Source organism: Trachypithecus francoisi, unplaced genomic scaffold (assembly GCF_009764315.1).
Source record: "Trachypithecus francoisi isolate TF-2019V2 unplaced genomic scaffold, Tfra_2.0 Lachesis_group15, whole genome shotgun sequence".
Taxonomy (NCBI): Eukaryota; Metazoa; Chordata; class Mammalia; order Primates; family Cercopithecidae; genus Trachypithecus; species Trachypithecus francoisi.
The window spans coordinates 91,157,331-91,180,229 of NW_022681460.1; the positions used below are offsets into that span (position 1 = coordinate 91,157,331).

Below are 22,899 nucleotides of genomic sequence, written 5' to 3' on the forward strand. Positions count from 1 at the left end.
AAAATTAAAATAATGTTTTCCGAGGTTTATAATGTGCTGTAAAGTTTTACATTTTAGAAATTGAGGAATTAATCATAAAACTCCACCTACTGGGTCGTTATAGGCATACATTGTAGGGATGGAGAATGAAGATGATTTTAATAGTAGTAACTGGGTTTAAATATTAGAGCTCTACATCAGGAAGAATAGCTGTTGGATGGTGGGCATAATACTTGGGTGATGTGATGCTCTGTGCAGCAAACCACCATGGCACATGTTTACCTATGTAACAAACCTGCACATCCTGCTCATGTTCCCCTGAACTTAAAAGTTGAAGAAAAAAAGGAATTAGAGCTCCAATTTGTACTAGTGGAAGGAAACAAATGGGGTTACATAAAATAGTTGAGTATAAAAACTTATATTTGATTTTGGGATGTGTATCACTTACATTAAAATGGATATAGCTTATACTTCTGGATGTTTATTTCCTGCAAACTAGAGTCTCACTAAGAAAACCAAGCTCTAAAAGCATCAGTCTCAATCAGTATAGTCTTTTTGTGTGAATAACTTTTTAGTGACCTTGTCAGATAACCATTTTGTGTCCTAGTTTTCTTAACTTGATTATGAGGGAATTGAACTTTTAAAAATTAGCACTTCTAATTTTTCAAATGAAATTGTGCTTGGAGTACCAGTATATGAAACAGATAAAACAATTGCTGCTGTGGATTGGGAAGCCTGATACCCCATCTCTCATCATTCTCCATCCCTTAGCAAGTTCCCTGGAGCTACTTTTCAGGGACTCTGAGGTTGGCAGAACCATTTACAACCACTGAATTCTGTAATGATTTTTCTAAGATTTTGTTTTAGTTATATAATTGAGTTATGCATACATTTACTTTTTCCTTGAGAGTAAAGTTTGGATTTTCATAGAGGGATCATTCTTCTTGTAAAGAGATAGTACTACAGGAAGTCTGACTTGTAAGTTGTAACTTTAAGGTTTTGTTTTTCTTTAGCATTGTAGCAGATCAGTTTGCCCCAAACAAGTAATACTGGAAATTGCTACTTCTTAAGAGGAGTGCCTTTGAAATCATTTCTAATGCTTCAGGCTTGCTTAATATACTTTTCTGAAAGATATTTCTTTAAAATATTTGATTTTTATTATAGTATTTGTCTTTTCTGTGGAAGAATGAACATTGAAACATACTAATGAGAGCTTTTATTTTAACAGTATTGTCTCTTGATATCTTGATTTAAGGTTTTGGTTGTTCAAATGCTACTTGCTTTATATTTCAATGTGATTTGGTTTTGTTTTAGGTGTTTTGCTGGAGATCAGTCAACAGTTCTATGAAGCAGTGTCGATGGGCCTATCCACGTCAGGTCTTCATTTCTGATATTGCTTTAAATAAAAATGAAATTCTGTTTGTTACGCAAGATGGAGAAGGATTTAGAGGGAGATGGTTTGAAGAAAAAAGAAAGAGTTCTGAAAAGAAAGGTCAGTTCATATATGTGAACGATACGTAAAAGTACCTTTCAATTATCCTTTAATTTGACAAGTATTAGGTTCAACTGACAAGTATTATTAGGTTTTACCTTTATGTATTTATCTTTGTGATTAGTTTTTTTAATGCCTGTTTCCAATTATAGTGTAAGGTTAGTGATGGCAAGGGCCATGAATATTCTTCTATATCCTCAGCCTTTGGCATATTTCCTGGCACATTGTAGTCACTCATTAAATCACCTGGTGTATGAATAACTCAGTTATCGTGTGCCAAAACCAAATCAAGAATGTTTATAATTACTCAGAAAATTATAAACATGTTCTTCAAAATCATAAAGCCACAGAGAAATGACCTTCGTAAAATTTAATGATTTAGTTGTATTTCTTTTGTTTCTTTATAGATTATTCAAGTCTGTAAACATTTAATATATATTTACTATGTGCCAGATATAGGGGAAAATTTTAAAGATGCAAAAATATATAAAATGGGCCTCTATTCTGAGACACTCATAGGCTTGTAGGGGCAATAGACATGTATATAAATACTTGCAGTTCACTGAGACTAATGTTAATATCCACATAGTAAGTTTCTTGCGAGCATAGAAATTGGAATGACTGAGTGTCAGAGGAAGATTAGTAAAGCCCCATATGACTAAAATGAATTAATTTGTGAGAGTAACTAGAACATATGTTCAACTTATGGAAGTCTTTAGAAGTGTGTCAGTCATATTTAGTGATCTGAAACTGAATTCATGATCTCATGCTCCAACTTCTGCTTCTCAGTGTTTTCTATTTCAGTAAATTATTATCTTTGACACTTAGATTTCCCTTACACTAGAATTAATCAGTCATCAAGTTTTGTTCTCTTTCTCAAATGTTTCTTTTATCTTTCCACTTTTTTACAGATTCATTGCTACAACCTAGTCTATATCATCTTTTAATTCTTTTCCTGGATATACAGTAATTCCTTAAATGGCCTCTTTATATCTATTCTTTGTTTACCTTAAACATTCTTCACACTGCAGCCAGAATCATTTCATTCATGTAAATTTCATATCTTTGTGGAAACACTGTATCCTTTGCCTTCATAACCTTGATTTTACTTGCAATGATATAATCATTTGTGTAATGTCTATCTTCCCTGCTAGATTGTGTACTCTATGAGAGCAGGAACATGTCTGTCTTCTTCACTACTATATCACCAGACTCATGATACCACAGTAGCACTGTTTGGTCACTCACATATTTTCTGAATACATGCAAGAAAGGGGGAAGAGAAAGGAAGCAAATAAACAAGCAGATTATGAATACACTAGATTTTTATATTTTTAATCCAAGTTGAAGAATTTTTTTCCCTTTGGGCAACAGGAAGTATAAGTTGAAGGATTTTAAAAGCTAGTATGACACTAGATTTGCTTTTTAGAAAGGTAACTTCGGTTGCAGTATGGAGGATGTGTTTGTTGAAAGAGATGGAATCATGGATAATTTAGAATCGATCCACCAAAAATTTCCTGTATAATACAACCAATATATTCAGTGCAAAATGTGTTGAAGAGAGGATGTAGTTCTTCAAAAACACTGAATATATATGAAAAAGATTTCCATAGTTTTCTAACTGCTTTTCTATTCCATTTACTTCTCAATCATTTTAGTGGTTTCGGTAAAGCCTTGATTAATGGTAGTTTATTTTTTTTAACAGAGATTTTATCAAACCTTCACAATTCCTCATCAGATGTGTCTTATGTCTCTGATATAAATAGTGTGTATGAAAGAATTCGACTTGAGAAACTTACCTTTGTACATAGAGCTGTTAGTGTCAGCACAGATCCAAGTGGATGCAACTTTGCAATCCTGCAGTCAGATCCTAAAACAAGGTATACTTGTATATATTAAATTTCACTTTTTAGAAGGAACAATCACTGAATTTTCTTGTTTTCAGTAGCTCCTGGTACAAATGTAATTGAAGAGCTGTTGCCAAGACCTATAGAGACCTTAGACATAATCATGTTTACAGGGTAATCCAGAGGTAGAATTTGTTATCCTGAGTGATGAATGTTTCCTTTAGTTTGTAAACTGACATTTATTGAAAATATCTATACATGCACTCGCAAAGTTTATTTTTTTATTTTTTATTTTTTTTAAGACAGAGTCTTGCTCTGTTGCCCAGGCTAGAGTGCAGTGGCACAATCTTGGCTCACTCTAACCTCTACCTCTCAGATTGAAGCGATTCTCCTGCCTCAGTCTCCCAAGTAGTTGGGATTACAGGTGCCTGCCACCAAACCCAGCTAATTTTTATATTTTTAGTAGAGATGGGGTTTCACCATGTTGGCCAGGCTAGTCTTGACCACCTGACCTCAGGTGATCCGCCAGCCTCGGCCTCTCACAGTGCTAGGATTACAGGTATGAGCCAGCGCACCCCGCCTGACTTGTCTTTCGTACTTTATGATGTACCCTAGGTTCTCAGATTCTGAAAAATGTATTATAAATATTTCTTAGGCAGTTTGCAAAAATTTCTGACCCTTGAATATGATGAGAATTGGCAAAAGAAGTGTTGTGGCGCTGTCTGTAAATCCCAGTGCAAATCTACTAAGTCACATTAGCAGAGAGGTATCAGATTAAGATAAACATCAAGGGTACTGTTGAAGAGGGAGGAAATTCTGCAAGTAGGGTGATCATCCATCCTGGTTTGCCCAGGCCTGCCCCAGTTTTAGCATTGAAAGTCTCATCTCCTGAGAAACTTGTCAATCCAAAGCAAACCACAGGAGGGTTGGTCTTCCTACTGAGAAGGGCGAAATGTTGGTTGGGACGGTATAATTGCATTCCCATAGTACTGTAAGAACCAGGGATACGGACAACTTAGTTCTTATCATTTTAATTTGAGAGAAGAATAGAATATAAATATAAAAAGGAATAGAAAACATATTAAAGGATGATACAGTATCTAGGGCTTTGTGCTATATTCCTGTATTTTAGGAAATGCCAAATTTAAAATTTTCTAAATACTGTTTAAAAAATTGCATTTTAAAGGAAAATTGGCTAGGTATGGAAAAGGATTTCCTTCATTTTTTTTTTAAGCATAATTTGTTTTTATCTTGTTTCTAGCCTTTATGAAATTCCAGCTGTGTCCTCATCATCCTTTTTTGAAGAGTTTGGCAAACTGTTGAGGGAAACAGATGAAATGGACAGCATTCATGATGTGACATTTCAAGTTGGCAATAGACTCTTCCCTGCACACAAATATGTTTTGGCAGTGCATTCTGATTTTTTTCAGAAATTGTTTCTTTCAGATGGTAATACTTCAGAATTTACAGATATTTACCGGAAAGATGAAGATTCTGCAGGGTGCCATCTCTTTGTAGTAGAGAAGGTTCATCCTGACATGTTTGAATACCTTTTACAATTTATATACACAGATACTTGTGACTTTTTAACTCATGGCTTCAAACCAAGAATACACTTAAACAAAAACCCAGAAGAATATCAGGGAACTCTGAATTCTCATTTGAATGAAGTGAATTTCCGTGAAGATGATAACCAGAAGTCTGCATTTGAAGTTTACAAAAGTAATGAAGCTCAAACAGTTAGTGAAAGGCAGAAGAGCAAACCTAAATCTTGTAAAAAAGGAAAAAATATTAGGGGAGATGATCCTGTAAGCATGTTGCAAACTGTTGCAAAGAAATTTGGCTTCAGTAATTTGAGTAGTAGGTATGATTTCTCCTTTATATCTGTTCCTGTATGTCATTCAGTCCTCCTTTAAAAAATTTCCCACCCTTTTTTCCTTGCTTTTCTTTTCTTTCCCCTCCCGCAGTCACCTCTCACTTGTTCCATCCCCTTCTCTTCTCTTTCCCCTCCTCTTCCTCTCTCTCCCTTTCTCCCTACCCCTCCTTTTTTGAGGGAGGTACGTGGATGTGTCTTTCCTGCATTTGCTGGCAGAGCTATCTCTGGGACTTCTTGGATTACATTAATGGATGGGAAAGCTGTTGTTGGGTTTGAACTCTGGTTTGGTTGGATTACATTAATGGATGGGAAAGCTGTTGGTGAGTTTGAACTCTGGTTTGTGTATGTAACAGGGATCTGGAGTGGCAGGCAGTGTGGTATGCTGGAAAGGTCTTTCAAGTTAGACATACATGTCTCTTAGCTTTATTATTCTTGGCTGGGACAATTTTCTTTCTTTTACCTCAGTTTCTCAATATAAGAAATGCGAAAGATAATATTTACCTCATATTGTTGGTATGGTTTTGTCATATTTAAATTGCCTAACACCATAGTATCATATTATGAATCAGATTATTTGAAATTCTTTCTTTTTTTAAGGTATTTATGTTGCTTGTGGCAGTTAAACCTTAGTTGTAGGGTGGGAACAGAGGAGGGGGGTGTATCATGTTTTCTGTTTAGAAGTAATGAAGGGGCCAGGTGCGATGGCTCACGCCTGTAATCCCAGCACTTTGGGAGGCTGAGGTGGGCAGATCACCTGAGGTCAGGAGTTTGAGACCAGCCTGGCTGACATGGCAAAACCCTGTCTCTACAAAAAATTACAAAAATTAGCCCCGCATGGTGGTGAATGCCTGTGGTCCCAGTTACTGGAGAGGCTGAGGGAGGAGATTCACGTGAACCTGGGAGGTGGAGGTTGCAGTGAGCTGAGATCACACCACTGCACTCCAGCCTGGGTGACACAGTGAGACTTCGTTTCAAAAAAAAAAAGAAAAACTTTGTGCTATGGCTTTGATTGTCTTTTGTCAGTAATATTTAATCTATTTTGAATTCTAACTAAAATGGAAGGAAAAGTATGATACTTCTTTATCTCAGAGTAGGGGTTTGTTGAGATACTTCAGGATATAGTATATTTAGGTGTTAGCTAATTTGTTGGATTTTTTGTTGTATGTTTATTTTTGTAAGGGAATTATATATATCAGTTGTTAATTTTTATCTTTCCTTGATAGGTTAGATGGAGTCAGATTTGAAAATGAAAAAATTAATGTTATTGCCAAGAAAACTGGTAATAAACTGAAGCTAAGTCAGAAAAAATGGTAAGTAAGGAAAGGAAGATTAACATTTCATCTCTAGATTTTGGCACTTAAGTGTGGAAATAGATCTCTGCTTACCCACATATGAAGCAAAATGTATAGGTAGATACCCTCTTACCTTTTCTAATATTCTGCATTTCTGGAAATGTTGGGGAGCTGTTGAAGAAAATTGATAAAATATTGACTGCTGAAGACATCAAAGGAGCTTTTTCTTTCCGATGACTTTCTAATAGAGAGAGGAACTTTTAATTTTTATTTTTTCTTGCCTGAATTTTGTGCCTTGTTATAGTTAGGAAATGTTGTGAGCCCCAAAACCAAATTAATTATATCTCTTCATCATTATGATTATTTCCTTTAGTATAAAAAAGTTTAATAATAAATATACTATTCTAAATATATTGTTAAAAAGTTTTATTTTTAGGGCCTGGTGTGGTGGCTCACGCCTGTAATCTCAGCCCTTTGATGGGGCCGAGGCGGGTGGATCACCTGAGGTCAAGAATTTGAGACCAGCCTGATTAACATGGTGAAACCCTGTCTCTACTAAGAAAATACAAAAATTAGCCAGGCATAGTGGCGAGTGCCTGTGATCCCTGCTACTCGGGAGGCTGAAGCAGGAGAGTCGCTTGGACTTGGGAGGCGGAGGTTGCAGTGAGCTAAGATTGCACCATTGCACTCCAGCCTGGGTGGCAGAGCAAGACTCCGTCTCAAAGAAAAAAAGTTTTGCTTTTAGCTATTCATACTTTCTGTGTAAGTGGAAAGGTTTTGGAGAAGGATAAACTGTGGAGTTGTTTCAACTGTGGTTGGCCCAGATTAGCTACTACAAATAAGTGAATTACAGATACTTCAATATGATATCACTTAGTATTATTAACAGTTTGTCTGAAATTAGAAAAAAAGGAAAATCAGAAAAATACTTTTTGAATATTTGTATTTGACTCCCTTTTCAAATACTGTCTTTAAGGCCCTTATTTTCCCTAAGGTGGAAGAAGAAGAAGTATTTTATTGTATGTATTCCGGCAAGTTATTTATTCTCTGCCACCTTTAAGAGAAAATCGAAAGTTAAGCCAAATCCTATAATCTTTTTCATTAAATATGTAAATAAATTGCACTTGCTTCAATTAAACATTTTCTTCCAGTTCATTTCTGTGTGACGTGACCATGAAATCAGTGGATGGAAAGGAATTTCCTTGTCATAAATGTGTTCTTTGTGCTAGACTTGGTAGGTGTACTTTTTAAAGCTGCTAATTTATTTTCTCTATTATTGTTTCACTATTCTTATTGCATTGAACTTTTTTTTTTTTCCTTTTAGAATATTTTCATAGTATGCTGAGTAGCTCATGGATTGAGGTAAGATTTAAGTAAAATGCACCTAGGTTGGTAACTATGTTTCTTTATATTTTGTGGAAATTATGTAGTAAAGAAATTCAAAATCAGAACTCGATATTTTAGTTCAGTTTTTCATTTATATTAAACTTTATTTATGCTTGAGGCTGCTGGAAAATAGCAACTCCTAGAATTCAAAATTATTGCCAAGAAGCTACTTAAATAAAAATTTCCCCATTATTATTTAGAAATGTACTAGGAACACCACTGTGTTTCTTGTTTTCTGAATTTTTTGTTCCTTTTTCATGTTGTGTTTTAAAATTAAATTTAATATTATTTTAGCCATGTGTTTTGTAAATTTTATGTTCTTTTGCATTTGATGTGATTTCCTGTTCAGAGTGTTTTGTACCAATAACCCAAATTAGAATGTAATATTTTATTGTTTACAATGAATTATTTTACTTTATTTTGTCTTATTTTATTTAGGCTTCCAGTTGTGCAGCTCTGGAAATGCCAATACATTCTGATATATTAAAAGTTATTTTGGACTACCTCTATACTGATGAAGCTGTGGTGATAAAAGGTATTAATAAGAGTTAGGACATTGTAGATACTGCAGATATAATGGAATAATGGTAAAATCAACATGAATCTTAATTTCTAATGAACAAAAGCCATCAATAAAGGCTTAATTTATTTTATTTTTAAAATATTTAATTTATTTTTTATTATTTGTGGAGACCAGGGTCTTGTTATGTTGCCCAGGCTGGTCTCAAACTCCTAGGCTCAAGGGATTATTCCACCTCAGTCTTCCAAAGTGCTAGGATTATAGCGTGAGCCACTATGCCTGGCCAATAAAGGCTTAATTTAGAATAAGCAATAGGAATGATTGCTAATAGTAAAGGAGCAGAAAAAGAAGGTTTTCAATACCCATGTGAAAATGAACTCTTTGAGAATTAGTGATCACTTCGGCAGCAAGTATACTAAAACTGGAATGGTGCAGAGATTACATGGCCCCTGTACAAGGATGACATGCAAATTTGTGAAGCGTTTCATTTAAAAAAAAAAAAAAAAAGGAATTTTATGTAATGGTTGAAATTAGATTTAGCAGTTCAGTTTCCAACTACTTCTATGGTGGAGATGAATGAATTGACAACAGGGATAGTTTTGACAAATACTTACGTAAGTTCTTTCTTACTTGTTTTTCCCCTTTGTGGTTACACATCTTGAAAGAAACAGATAAAAATTGTACCAAAACTTATGAAGAGAGGTCATTTATATACTTTGTTAGGCAAAACACTAACTTTCAGTTACAAGGTATGTTTAGTCATTGGAGTGGTACTGGATGTTCTGTCATATTCCATTAGTTTGTTTAACCCCAGCTGTATATTGGGGATTATAAAAAAGTGAATAGACCTTTTTCCTATATTCAAGAAACTCAATCTAGTGGAGAAGACAAGCGTATAGAAAACAAATGTAATCCAACAGAGTAATTCTCTAAAAAGCTGGTACATTTTTAAGAAGCTAGCCTCTGAGTCTGCCTAGGAAATCTGGGTAGTCTTGTAAAGGAGATAGAGTTTAACTGAGGACAAGATTTCTGAAGATTTGTGTACTTAAGAGTAAGATAACTGAGACATGGTATGTTTTTCTCTACTTCTTTCATTTCTTTTTAAAAATCGAGAAATTATTTGCATGGTAAAACTTACACTTTTAAAGAATACAATAAGTAGTTTTTAGTATGTTTACAAATTTGTGCAACTATCATCACTGTATAATTCTAGAACATTTTCATCACCCCGGAAAGATACCTTGTACCCATTAGCAGACACTTTCCACTCTCCCTCATCCCCAGTCCCTAGAAAACGCCTATTATGTTTTCTGTCTCTATGGATTTGCCTATTCTGGACATTTCATATAAATATAATCAAACAACATGCGGCCTTTCGTATTTAACTCATTTTACTTAAGTACGGTGTTTTAAATTTTTTTCCGTGTTGTAGCAGGTACCAACACTTCATTCTTTTTTATTGCCAAGTAATATTTATTATGTGGATATAACACATTTATTCTTCAGTTGATGGATGTTGTGGTTGTTTTTACCTCTTGTCTATTAGGAATCATGCTGCTGTGAACACTCATGCCTAAGTTTTTGTGTGGGCCTATGTTTTCATTTCTCTTGGGCATATACCTAGAAGCGGAAATGCTGGGTCATATGTTTAATTTTTTAGGAACTGCCAAACTGCACAGTGGCTAGCTGTACCATTTAACTTTACCACTGACATTGTGAGGGTTCCAGTTTCTCCATATCCTTGCCAACACTTACTAATATCAACCTTTTTTATTATAGCCATCCTAATGGGTGTGAAGTTATACAACATTGTGGTTTTTTTAAATTTATATTTCAGTAATGACTCGTGATGTTGAACATCTTTTCATATGCTTTTTGGTCATTCGCATGTCTTCTTTGGATACATACTCACATCCTTTGAACACTTTTTTTCTCAATTATTTGTTTTTTTAAGACGTTGCAAGAGTTCTTTGTATATTCTGGATATTAGTCCCTTATGGGATATATGATTTGCGAATGTTTTTTCTCCTCTGAATTGTTTTCATTTCCTTGATAAAGTGTCCTTTAAAACACAAAAACTTTTATTTTTATTTTATTTTTGAGACAGGGTCTTACTCTGTTGGCCGAGCTGGAGTGCAGTGGCATGGTCATGGCTCACTGCAGCATTGGCCTCCTGAGCTCAAGTGATCCTTCCCACCTCAGCCTCCCAAGTAACTGGGACTACAGCTGTGCACCACCATGCCTGGTTAATTTGTAAACAGTTTTTGTAGAGACAGAGCCTCCCTATATTGCCCAGGCTGATCTGGAACTCCTGGCTCAAGTGATCCTCCTGCCTCAGCCTCCCAAAGTGCTGGGATTATAGGCAGTTGATGATACCCAAATTATCTATGTTGACTTGTTACTCATGTTTTTGGTGTCATATCTAGAAATTCATTGTCAAATCCAAGGTCATGATGATTACCCTATATGTTTTCTTCTAAGAGTTTTATAGTTCTCTCTCTCACATGTAGGTCTTTGGTCCATTTTGAGTTAATTTCCCCCCCCCGTCTTATTAAGGTATAATTAACAAGTAAAAATTATGTATAGTCACAGTGTATAACATGATGCTTTGAGATATATATATAATATCTATGTTTATATATAGAGAGATAATTACCACAATCAAGCTAATTAGCATATCCATCACCTCACATAGTTACTTTTTTTTTTTTGTGGCAAGAGTACTTGAGATCTAGTCTTTCAGCAAATCTCAAGTATGCAGTACATTAGTATCAGTGTAGTCACCATGCTGTATATAAGGTCTCTACATCCTATTCATTCATCTTATAACTGTAATTTTGTACTCTTTGACCAGTATCTCCCCATTACCCTAATCCCCTGACCTCTAGTAACCACCATTCTTATTAAGTTAATTTTTGCATTTGTTGTGAGGTATGGGTCCAAGTTGATTCTTTTACATCTGTATGTCCTATTTTTTCAGTACCATTTGTTGAAAATACATTTGTTTTCCCATTGAATTGTTTTAGCACCTTTGTCAAAAATCAGCTGACAATAAATTTAAAGTTTTATTTCTGTACTCTTCAATTCTATTTCAATGAACTCTGTTTATGCCAGTATAGCACTATCTTGATTACCATTGCTCTGTTGTAAGTTGTGAAATTGGGAAATGTATGTTTTCTTACTATGTTCTACTATTTCAAGATTGTATTGGCTATTTTGGGTTTCTTGAATTTTCATGTGAATTTTAGGATTAGTTTGCCAATTTCTGCAATAAAGGCAGCTGGGATTTTAATACGAATCACATTCAATTTGTAGATCATCTTGGGGATTATTGCCATTTTAATATTTAAGTCTTATAATCCATTAACACTAGCTGTCTTTCCATTTATTTAAGTCTATTTATTTAAGTCTTTAATTTCTTTTAATGATTTATGTAGTTTTCAGTGTACAAACCTTGCTCTTTCTTAGTTAAAAATTATTAAGAATTTTTAATGCTATTTTAAATGGAACTTTTTTAAATTTTATTTTTGGATTGTCCTTTGCTGGTATTTAGAATTACAATTGATTTTTGTATGTTGATCTTATATCCTGCAACCTTGCTGAACTTGTTCACTAATTCTAGTAGTTTTTTTAGTGGATTCCTTAGGATTTTCTATATGCAAGATCATGTCATCTGCAAATGGAGATGGTTTTACGTATGCCTTTCCAATTTGGGTGTGCTTTATTTCTTTTTCTTGCTTAATTGCCCTGATTAGATGAATCTCTAGTACTCTGTTGAATAGAAGTGGCAACAGTGGTCATCCTTTTCTTGTTTCTGATCTTAGGAAAAAGCATTCAGCCTTTTTACTTGTGGGTTTTTTGTAGTTGCCATTTATCAGGTTGAGGAAGATTATTTCTGTTCCTGGTTTATTAAGTGTTTTTATCATGAAAGGGTGTGGGATTTTTGTCAAATGTTTTTCTGTTTCTTAAGATGGTCATGTGTTTATTATACTTTATTTTTGTGTATTATATTGATTGATTTTTCATATGTTGAATCATCCTTTCATTTTGGATTTATTCTGCTAGGTCATATTATATAATTCCTTTTTATATGTTACTGGATTTAGTTTCATAGCATTTTTTGAGGATTTTCACATCTTTAATTGTAAGGGATATTGGTTTAGTTTTCCTGTGATGTCCCTGTCTGTTTTTAGTATCAGCATAATATTGGCCTCCTTGTCTAAGTTGGAAAGTGTTCTTCATCTTCTACTTTTTGAAGAGTTTGTGGAGAATTGTATTAATTTATCTTGTAATAATGCATCAATTGTATTATTCATCTTTAAATATTCAGTCAGATTAACCAGTTAAGCCATCTGGTCTTGGAGTCTTCTTTGTAGAAGGTTTTTGATCACTAATTCTATGTCTTTACTTACTGCTAATTGTTTGCCCCCAGATAAAAGGCTGTTGTCACTGGGCAAGCTTTGAGTCAGGTCAAATAAAGATAAGCATTCTAGTGGGATTTTCCGGGAACTAGCAGACAGGTCAAATAAGGATACTATTGCTCTACAACTGTTCTGTCTTCTTCTGTGGCTACTAGGCTGTCAATGTGATTCGCTATGATAATGGAGCTGTTGGTTTTCAGTACTGCTGTGGAGGAGGGGAGAGGAAGATCTGAATAGGAAAGGCTGTAGTGTCCCAGATCCCACTGTTCTTAACAAGATTCAATTGCTTTTCTTAAGTAAACACTTCCTAGATTATTATAAGCTTTTGGCTGATTTCAGAATTCTGAAAAAGTTGATTATGACAATTTTCCACAGTTGTCTTACTGTTTTTTATTTTTAGAGGAGAGAATTAGAAGTTCTTAGTCTGTCATTCCTAGTGACTTCATCTTTGCCTCGTATTTTAAAGCTCTTTTCTATTTCAGATTTTTTTCTTCTTAGTCTTTTTTTTCCCTTTCTTCTCTTTCTCTGTTGTTATTTTTTTCTTTCAATTTATGTTGTTATTTTGGCAGTGGCTCGGGGTAAAAAGCCATTAGTAGTACTTAGGACCAAGAAAGTTTTTTTTTTTTTTATTTTTTTGAGATGGAGTCTCACTGTGTTGCCCAGGCTGGAGTGCAGTGGTGTGATCTCGGCTCATTGCAACCTCTGCCTCCCATATTCAAGCAATTCTCATGCCTCAGCCTCCCCAGTAACTGGGACTACAGGCATGTGCCACCACACCTAGCTAATATTTGTATTGTTAGTAGAGATGTGTTCACCGTGTTGGCCAGGCTGATCTCAAACTCCTGGTCTTAAGTGGTCCGTCTACCTCCACCTCCCGTAGTGCTGAGTTTACAGGCATGAGCCACTGCATCTGGCCCAACAAAGTTGTTTTAAATTAAGGAACTCCTATAGTTACAAAAAAGCACTCTTAGATGACAAATTTTATTTTAAAAAAGCATAAGAACATTATTTCCCCACCCTATATATATTAAGTATGATGCTGAGATTTGACTTTTCCCTCTTTGTATTAGTTTGAGAAGTGTTTTTCTAACAACATGTGAGATTATAAACAAGTCAGGCATTCTAGTAGCCTTCTAGACTGAAATGATCAACTTAAGTTGGCCATTTTGTGGTCCTAGTGTGAGACCAAGACATTTTGGTGTAATTTTATCAGCTTTCTACCTAAAAAGTAGAAATATATTTTGATGTATTTACTTTTTATTATAGTTGCCCTTTCAACATTTAGGAAATAATCTTACATTTCGTTTCTAGCGTCCTCATTACTTCAAATTTTTTTTTCTAGATATAATGTATGCAAAGAAAGAGTGATGCTTGTTTTCTTTCTTTTTTTAGAATCTCAAAATGTAGATTTTATTTGTAGTGTTCTTGTGGTGGCTGATCAACTTCTCATAACCCGGTTGAAAGAGATTTGTGAAGTAGCGTTAACTGAAAAACGTGAGTAATTTTGAATTTGAGTATTAGTATGTTTTCAGGTTCATCAAGGATTACTGTACTTTATTGACTTTATGATTCCATGTACGGTAAAATAGACCATTTTTTTGGTACCATGAAAACTTGCCAAAATATGTAAATTACTACATGCCATCATTTGTAAGTGAACTTTTATTGTAGAAATATGTGAAAGTATATACGACTTAGAATTGAAATGTAATATTTTTATTGAAATGTCATAAAACCTTGAAGAATAAAGATGGTGTCAAATTTATTTGCTGATTTCCAGGTTGAGAGTTCGAAAGTGAAATTTTCCTACTCTTGCCCTGATCTTGGCTTTAGGTGTTTTTAGCTACCTATTTTCTACTATTTGCAACGATTTTTAACATTTAACTTTCCCATTATATATCTGAACAAAGCACATCTCTTTTTTTCTCGAACTCTTCTTTCTTACTCTCTTCATTATTTTAGTTAATTTCATGGCTGTCCTCCTGAACATGCTACTTTGAAATCCAAAATTAGTTTTTCTTTGTATTTTGGTCCTGACACTCAAATTCATTCAGCTGTCAAAACTTACTCCTCTTAACTGTGTTGGTCACATTTTGCCTACCTTTGGGTTCTTACTATCACTATGCAGTTGAGGTCACTGTTATCTGTTCCTTCTGTGTAGTGTCACAGTAGTGTTTTAAGTGCTCTTTCTCCTGTCTACTTCTGTTTCTTTAAGGAAGCAGTTACGTCTTCCCCCATTTACATATTTATAATTGCTTACTCTAGAGTAAAGATTAACTTTCCTTAGCTTCCACATGACAGCCTTTCTGGCTTTCTAATCTTATATCTGTTCTGCTTCATTGCTACTTCAGGAAGTGTGAAGGGAATTCCTGGCAATTTTTTTCTAGTTCATACTTGCTAGGAGTTTGTCTTGGCTTTGGCATTTTAGTTCTCACTTTTCTTGAGCTCTATGGACTATCTACTCCTTTGTTATCAAATAGAGAGCAACAGCCCTGATCTTTTTTTTTGAGACGGAGTCTTGCTCTGCCACCCAGGCTGGAGTGCAGTGGCCGGATCTCAGCTCACTGCAAGCTCCGCCTCCCGGGTTTATGCCATTCTCCTGCCTCAGCCTCCCGAGTAGCTGGGACTACAGGCGCCCGCCACCTCGCCCGGCTAGTTTTTTGTATTTTTAAGTAGAGACAGGGTTTCACCGTATTAGCCAGGATGGTCTCGATCTCCTGACCTCGTGATCCGCCCGTCTCGGCCTCCCAAAGTGCTGGGATTACAGGCTTGAGCCACCGCGCCTGGCCAGCCCTGATCTTTTAAGCAACAAAAGAAAAATATTTTAAAATGAAGGACACGGCATACAACAGGTATAAGACATACATATAAGTGATATTTTACACTTGTACAGTTGCCTTTCATGGTCTTCTTCCTCAGTGTTCTTTCATGGTTCTGGCTGCACAGTTGCCTTTATTAATTCCTTGATGGTTCTAGAACCTAGGAAAAGGAGGCTACCACTTCCTTTGGTCTCTGATTATTAGGAATATGTGGATACTTGTTCCCAAGTGAACAACTCTAAAGAAGTTTTTATATGATCTGACTTTATCATTTCTTCCATTTCTGTGTTCATCATTAGTTGAAAATGTAGGTTAGTCAGGAGTGAGACAGAGACCATTATTGACTGCAGCAGTTGCAACTTTTGATAGAATTACAGGGGAGAAAGAAAAAGAAATGCAAGAAACCAGATGTAGAAAACAGCTGTGTTCCCCCATTGGCTGGTACTGATAGAGTCATTAAGAAAAATAGTGGAGGGAACAGGAAGCTGAAAGTTACCTGTTATGTAGGTAGAATATTCTGGGAGAGTCTCTAGGAAAATGGGTACTTTATATATAATGTTACTAGGATTGTAACTAAATCCAGAATCTTTTGCACAGTATATCAGATTTTTCACTGGCATGAAAAATATTATGGTATGATTGTGATGTACATATTTTCAAAATACATATATATTTATATACTTCATGTATATATAAGTATACCCACATAAATTCTGATAGATAACTCAATGTTAATATATTTTATAGAATTATTTCATTCGTTTTTCTTAGTTTTATATCTTTTTTAGTTTTATGGAAGAGGGAATAACTGCTATGTAAGTGAAAAGGAAAGTTGTTCATTAATGAAAACTTTTTAAAAATACTCAGAAAACGTTAGGTGGAAGATTGTCAGTTCTTATGTGTTTGCTTTTGGGTGGCACTATGCCCCTTCTGTATTTTGTTTTGCTTACAATATTCTTGTGTGTGAGCTTATTTTTCCTCATAGCCAATCTTTTGAAATTATTTTGGCATATTGGGATGGAAGAATTACATATTTGCCCCAGAATTGACTTATTTTTGGCAATAATTTTTTTTCTTTATTCTAACTGTTCAAATCTTAGAGCTTTAGACATAAATGTATTTTATTTTGCTGTGGTAATGTGCCTTTTATCTAATTTTGCAAATCTTTTCTTTCTTTGTAGTTACCCTGAAGAATGCTGCTATGCTACTGGAATTTGCAGCAATGTATAATGCAAAACAGTTGAAACTGTCTTGTTTGCAGTTTATAGGATTGAATATGGCAGCTTTACTTGAAGCAAGGTAAGTAAGGTACATATGTTGTATGATTGTTGCAAAAGGAGATATTTATATATGATAGCAGATATTATTAGTGATTTAAATGTGAACAGTGATGTTTACCTGGATGGAAAGAATTTGATAAATGCTGATGATTTAGAAGTTATGTACATTTTAGAATTAGAGAGCTCTTGAAAACTTTTGAAAGTTTTTAACAGTGACCTTTTTAAAATGAAATAAATTTATACTTTTTAAAAAATATAAAGTCAGAGTATTTTACTTGCTATAAAATCATTGGTGAGAACAGGAGAACATAGAAATTTGAGATTAGAGTTCCTGATGTCAGTTTTTATTTTAAAGCTTCATTGTGTAGTTTGTTTTTATATTTTACTTTAATAGTAATGACTGTTAACTGTATGCTAGACAGTGTTCTAAAAGCATTACATAGATTCATTTAGTTGATTTTTATGAAAACCTTCTGAAGTAGAGAAGATTCTTTGTACATTTATTTATAATAGTTGCTTGAGGCCGCGTGTGGTAGCTTATGCTTGTAATCCCAGCACTTTGGGAGGCTGAGGCAGGTGGATCACCTGAGGTCAGGAGTTCAAGACTGGCGTGGCCAAGATGGTGAAAACCCTATCTCTAATAAAAATACAAACATTAGCCAGGCATGGTGGTGTGTGCCTGGTAGTCTCAGCCACTTGGGAGGCTGAGGCAGGAGAATCACTTGAACCCAGGAGGCAGCAGTTGCAGTGAGCTGAGATTGCACCACTGCACTCCAGCCTGGATGACAGAGTGAGATTCTGTCCCCACCCCCAAAAAAAAAAAAAATTGCTTGAGTTTTATTCAAGATATTTGTGTAATATGTTTGCTTTTCTGTTTATTTGAAATACGTAATATATAACCACATCTATTTCCAAGTTTGTAGCAACTGCTATATATGATGCTTAAAAAATAGCTTTGTTACTTATCTGGCAATATGAAATATCTACATATGTGAACATCTTGATAGTTATCAAGTAACTTGAATCTTAAGATAGAATTTTGTATCCTGTATCTTAGGTCTCTTGATGTTTTAAGTGATGGTGTTTTGAAGGATCTTTCTGAGTTTTACCGGAAAATGGTAAGGTTTATGTTTTAAGATTTTTGTGGCTATAATATTACCAGCTTAAGCAGTATATTAGATCAGACTTATCAATGGAATAGTTTCCTAATGTCTTCAAGTACATTAAGATCTTTTAAAACTGAGGCTATAGGATTCCTTTACAGCTCTCACAGATAAATATGATAATCAAAATTCAAGATATTTAATAATAAAGTTAATATTTATTAATTTATTTATAAATGAAAGTTACTGAAAGCTTCAGAGTGAGTCTTTTGTTATTTACCAAAGGTCAGGATAGTGCAAAAAGATGAATTCATATGATCCTTAAGAAGTGGATTACTCAGCCGGGCGCGGTGGCTCACGCCTGTAATCCCAGCACTTTGGGAGGCCGAGGCGGGCGGATCACAAGGTCAGGAGATCGAGACCATGGTGAAACCCCGTCTCTACTAAAAAAAAAAATACAAAAAAATTAGCCGGGCGCGGTTGCGGGCGCCTGTAGTCCCAGCTACTCAGGAGGCTGAGGCAGGAGAATGGCGTGAACCCGGGAGGCGGAGCTTGCAGTGAGCCGAGATCCGGCCACAGCACTCCAGCCTGGGCGGCAGAGCGAGACTCCGCCTCAAAAAAAAAAAAAAAAAAAAAAAAAAGAAGTGGATTACTCTATGTTTAGTAATAAAGTGGAGCTTTTTCTAAAGTTTCTTTTTTTGGCAGGTTTATGGAATAAAGTTTTTATTCAGTTGAATCAAAATTTAACCCACTCTTGTAAATTTCGGAAGTTATTGAGCATTTAAGGCTGTTCTAGTCAATGTCACCAAATATAAAAAATGGAATATCTTACATAATTTAAAAAACATCTTTAGGCTGGGTGTGGTGGCTTATGCCTGTAATCTCAGCATTTTGGAAGGCCAAGACGGGAGGTTCGCTTGGGCCCAGGTGTTCCAAACCAGCCTGGCCAACATGACAAGAGCCCCGTCTGCACAAAAAACAAAAACAAAAACAAAAACAACTTCACAGATTTTGTATTTGAAAAGTGATATCTTCAATTCTGCAGATTCCAGCAATGGATAGAAGAGTCATTACACCATATCAAGATGGACCAGATATTAGCTATTTGGAAGTAGAAGATGGAGATATCTTCTTGAAAGAAGAAATAAATATGGAACAAAATCATTCGTAAGCTCTGTTTCCTTGTTTTTTTTTTTTCTTTTCCTCCTTTTCTTCTTTCTTTTCTCTACTGTGTCCCTTCACTCTCATCTTGGACATGTAATACTTTTGTGTTGGTATTGGAAGACGAAATTGAGAAATTCTGACATAAGAAATATGCATTTATGTTCATTCTTAACTTTGGTATAATACAAAGTAAATACATAATTAATATCTGTAGGTCTAACAAATTTAAAATATAAATATTTTAAAAAGTAACCTTCAGGTTAAACATGTTGGGTTAAATAAGTGTATTTATCTTAGTTACATCCCTAAACTCTGCTGAAAGTATGTTTGCTTTTTCCTAGGGAAACTATGTTCAAGAAGGCAAAAACTAAAGCTAAAAAGAAGCCACGTAAACGTTCAGATAGTTCTGGAGGTTATAACCTTTCAGATATTATTCAGAGTCCATCATCTACAGGTTCGTGGAAAGTGAGCATGTATTTCCAGTTCTAATCTTGTATGTCTCTATTCATATATGTCATCTGCTGAGGCTACTGAAATAAACAGTCCTTATAGAGGTACCAAAAGTGATAGTTTATTATAAGTACTCCGGTTGAAGTTTGCTCTGGGAGCACAAAAAGAGGTACCCAAACTAATCTGAGATCAGGGAAGTCCTCTTAGAGGAAAGCAGTGCTAAGCTGGGTCTTGAAGAATGAAGTTATCTAAGAAAAGGAGGCAGATAGATATATTAAGCAAAGGGGGCAATGTGTTCCCAAGCTTAGTAGCGAGAGAAAGAGTTGCACATTTCTTGTGCTATATATAGTTCAGTATAGGAGATAGGTTGGATAGGATCAGATTTTGGAGACTCTTATATGCCAAACTAGGGAATTTGTGTTTTGGTCTAAAAGCTATGGGTGGCTGTCGATGATTTAAAACAGGATGTGACTGGATGAGATTTGTCTTTAGAAAGACCACTCTTTCCAGTAGCATAGGGGTTTAGAGGTTGGCAAAACATGACAGAGATAACTAATATCATGTTGATTCAATTTAAATATGTCAGTACTCCAAGTAAGATGCCATTCATATGCTTAAGGAGGTTATAATCTGGCAGTAGAATATAAAATATATTTAGGCATTATGTGAGCCTGTTTGAAAGTAAAGGTCAGGTTATGTAGTTTTTCTAAAATATTTTTCCCCAGTTTTTTATTTTGAGAATATTTAACTTACTGAAAAGGTGAAAGAAAAATACCACAAACACCTATGTACATTTTATTCAGATTTATTGTTAACTTCCCATCACATTTGCATTTTCTTGCAGACTCTTTGTCGCTTACTGTCTGCTCTTTCCTCCATATGTTATATATATACACACACACACACAATACAGAGACTTAAAAAAAATTATTCCACTTGGAATAAGTTGTAGACATGATCCTTTTTCTGTAAATACTTGAATATGAATCTTTTAAGATGGTAATACTCTTATACACAACCACGATACCATTATCATACCTAAGACAATTGACATTAATTAGTCAATTAGTGTAATTAGTATTACACTCCATATCCACATTTTCCTAATGTTGACAAATGTTTTTATAGTCTTTTTTTTTTTTTAACATTAACAACAAAAAAAATAGTATTCTATCAAGGTTCATATTGTCTTTGCTTATTAGTATCTCTTTAGTCTCTTTAGTATAGTACCCCTGTACTTTTTTGTTTTTTGTTTTCTGTTTTCCAGAAGGTCAGTCCAGTTGTATTATAGATTGTCTCACATTTCAGATTCATCTGATCTAGATTAAACTATATACATTTTAGTAGTTTCTTCAGATAAAACATGAAGTGTGACTATAAAATAATGAGACTACAGTATGGCTTTCAGAAATGGTAGGTTACTCTTGTCTATAGCACTAAGACATAACCTAGTACAGTTTCTATTAACAGTACTTCATAGTCAATCAGCTGTATACAAACAACTTTGAAAAATAGAAGAGTACATTGTTTTGTGTTCCTTTGGAAAAAAAAGCTGTTAGGCAGGGCAAAGAAGAAGGATTTTTTTTTTTATGCTTACTGAGATGCTTTAGATTAAGTGCTTGATATGTTCACTAAAGCTCAAAGGAATGTCAAGAATAGTTTTAGATAACATAAATATATAAAAAGGATAGTTAATAAGCCTAAAATTTATTTATGAAGCACTGAAAATAGGAATCAGGAGACCTAGTAAATGGGAAAGCTATATCTTAGGACTTTTCTAAATTTAAAATTCTGTGATTTTGTGTTCTCTGTGTTGTATGATTTATCGTTAGTGTTTAGAAGGAGGCAGGGGTGGATTGATGGAAGGATGAATAATGGATAGACAGTCTTGAAAGTAATGATTTGCCAGTCACCTAAATGACTTAGGGAAAAGCAGATATTTACTTTGTTTTAAATAATGTTATTGTTACCATTTGTGTTAGAATCTTAGAATTTCAGAGCTAGAAGTGACATTAGTAATGAAATAATTTATGTCCCTTACTTTAAACCTAAGGAAACAAGCTCAAAAAACATAAGTGATTTGAAGTAGTAACCAAAAGAAATAAAATTTGTTCTCTTGATTCCAGGTCCATACTTTCCTGGTGTACTCTTCTTTCTGTGACCAGGATATCTGTAGTCAAAGATAACTAAAAGGTCAAATTTGATTGGAGGCTAAAAAAATCTGTTAAGGAAGAAAATTTGAGTATGATGCCAATTTCATCAAAGACGGTTGCGTAATAGCTTAATGTTTGTGTCGATCTTAAAGTTAGAAAAACGACATTCGGCGAAACTGTTTTTGACCAGAAGTAATTGTTGGCCACATTAATTGTCCTCTTTTTTCTGGATTTATTTCTAACTGACTTTTGAAAGTGTTCTAATATTAGATGTATTCTCTTAGATGAAAATTTGCCAGCCTTAAAAATATTCAAAAAGAGGCAAGACGTGGTGGCTCCCGCCTGTAATCCCAGCACTTTGGGAGGCCAAGGCAGGCGGACCACAAAGTCAGGAGTTCCAGACCAGCCTGGCCAATATGGCGAAACCCCATCTCTAGTAAAAATACAGAAAAAATTAGCCAGGTCTGGTGGTGTGTGCCTGTAATCCTAGCTACTTGGGAGGCTGAGGCAGGAGAATTACTTAAACCTGGAGGCGGAGATTGCAGTAAGCCGAGATCACGCCACTGCACTCCAGCCTGGGCAATAGAGTGAGACTCTGTCTCAAAAAAAAAAAAAAAAAAAAAAAAAAAAAATTCAAAAAGATTATGTGGAAAAAAATGTTTAAATGTTCTTTCCAAATTGCAGTGATAACAATGAAAGGAACATTTAGCTTGTTAAGGTGATTTACTTTAAGGAGAACAATGTATAAGAGACAGTAGGTTTTAAATCAGTTATACAACTTTTAGTTACAACTTAGATAACATCTTTATTTTATAGCTTATTTTGGTGCTTCATTTAGATTCTAATAAATTTGAAATGTGTGGAAATGAACATGTGAATCTAAGCAAAAGTTTGAACCTGGATACCAGGTGTGGCATGAGGCCAGGCATTTAGCTTGCCTAAGAGAAGAAATGATACATACATTTCATAACAACCCTCTTGCTTCAAGTGAGCTCAATCACCAGAGATTTCAGGGAAGAACACACTTCAAACAGGCCATAGTCGTCTTCTGTGGGAGCCTCTGCTATTGGGTCAGTCAGCTGGCTAAGTGAGAGGCAAAAAGGCCACAGGTTTCCTC

General features: G+C 34.8%; 1 protein-coding gene and 1 pseudogene across 1 annotated transcript in view; both read left to right on the plus strand.

Moving 5' to 3' along the window:
- The window catches only part of IBTK (inhibitor of Bruton tyrosine kinase), an 85,652-nt gene that overhangs the window by 27,928 nt on the left and 34,825 nt on the right, over positions 1-22,899 (plus strand). Inside the window, exons 10-21 of the mRNA XM_033235569.1 lie at positions 1,294-1,471; positions 3,177-3,351; positions 4,580-5,182; positions 6,418-6,504; positions 7,638-7,720; positions 7,811-7,848; positions 8,311-8,407; positions 14,206-14,307; positions 16,814-16,931; positions 17,970-18,030; positions 19,061-19,182; positions 19,521-19,633. Coding sequence (XP_033091460.1) covers positions 1,294-1,471; positions 3,177-3,351; positions 4,580-5,182; positions 6,418-6,504; positions 7,638-7,720; positions 7,811-7,848; positions 8,311-8,407; positions 14,206-14,307; positions 16,814-16,931; positions 17,970-18,030; positions 19,061-19,182; positions 19,521-19,633 — 1,777 coding nt within the window. The remainder of the gene's footprint in view (positions 1-1,293; positions 1,472-3,176; positions 3,352-4,579; positions 5,183-6,417; positions 6,505-7,637; positions 7,721-7,810; positions 7,849-8,310; positions 8,408-14,205; positions 14,308-16,813; positions 16,932-17,969; positions 18,031-19,060; positions 19,183-19,520; positions 19,634-22,899) is intronic.
- LOC117098147 lies at positions 8,788-8,886 on the plus strand (annotated as a pseudogene).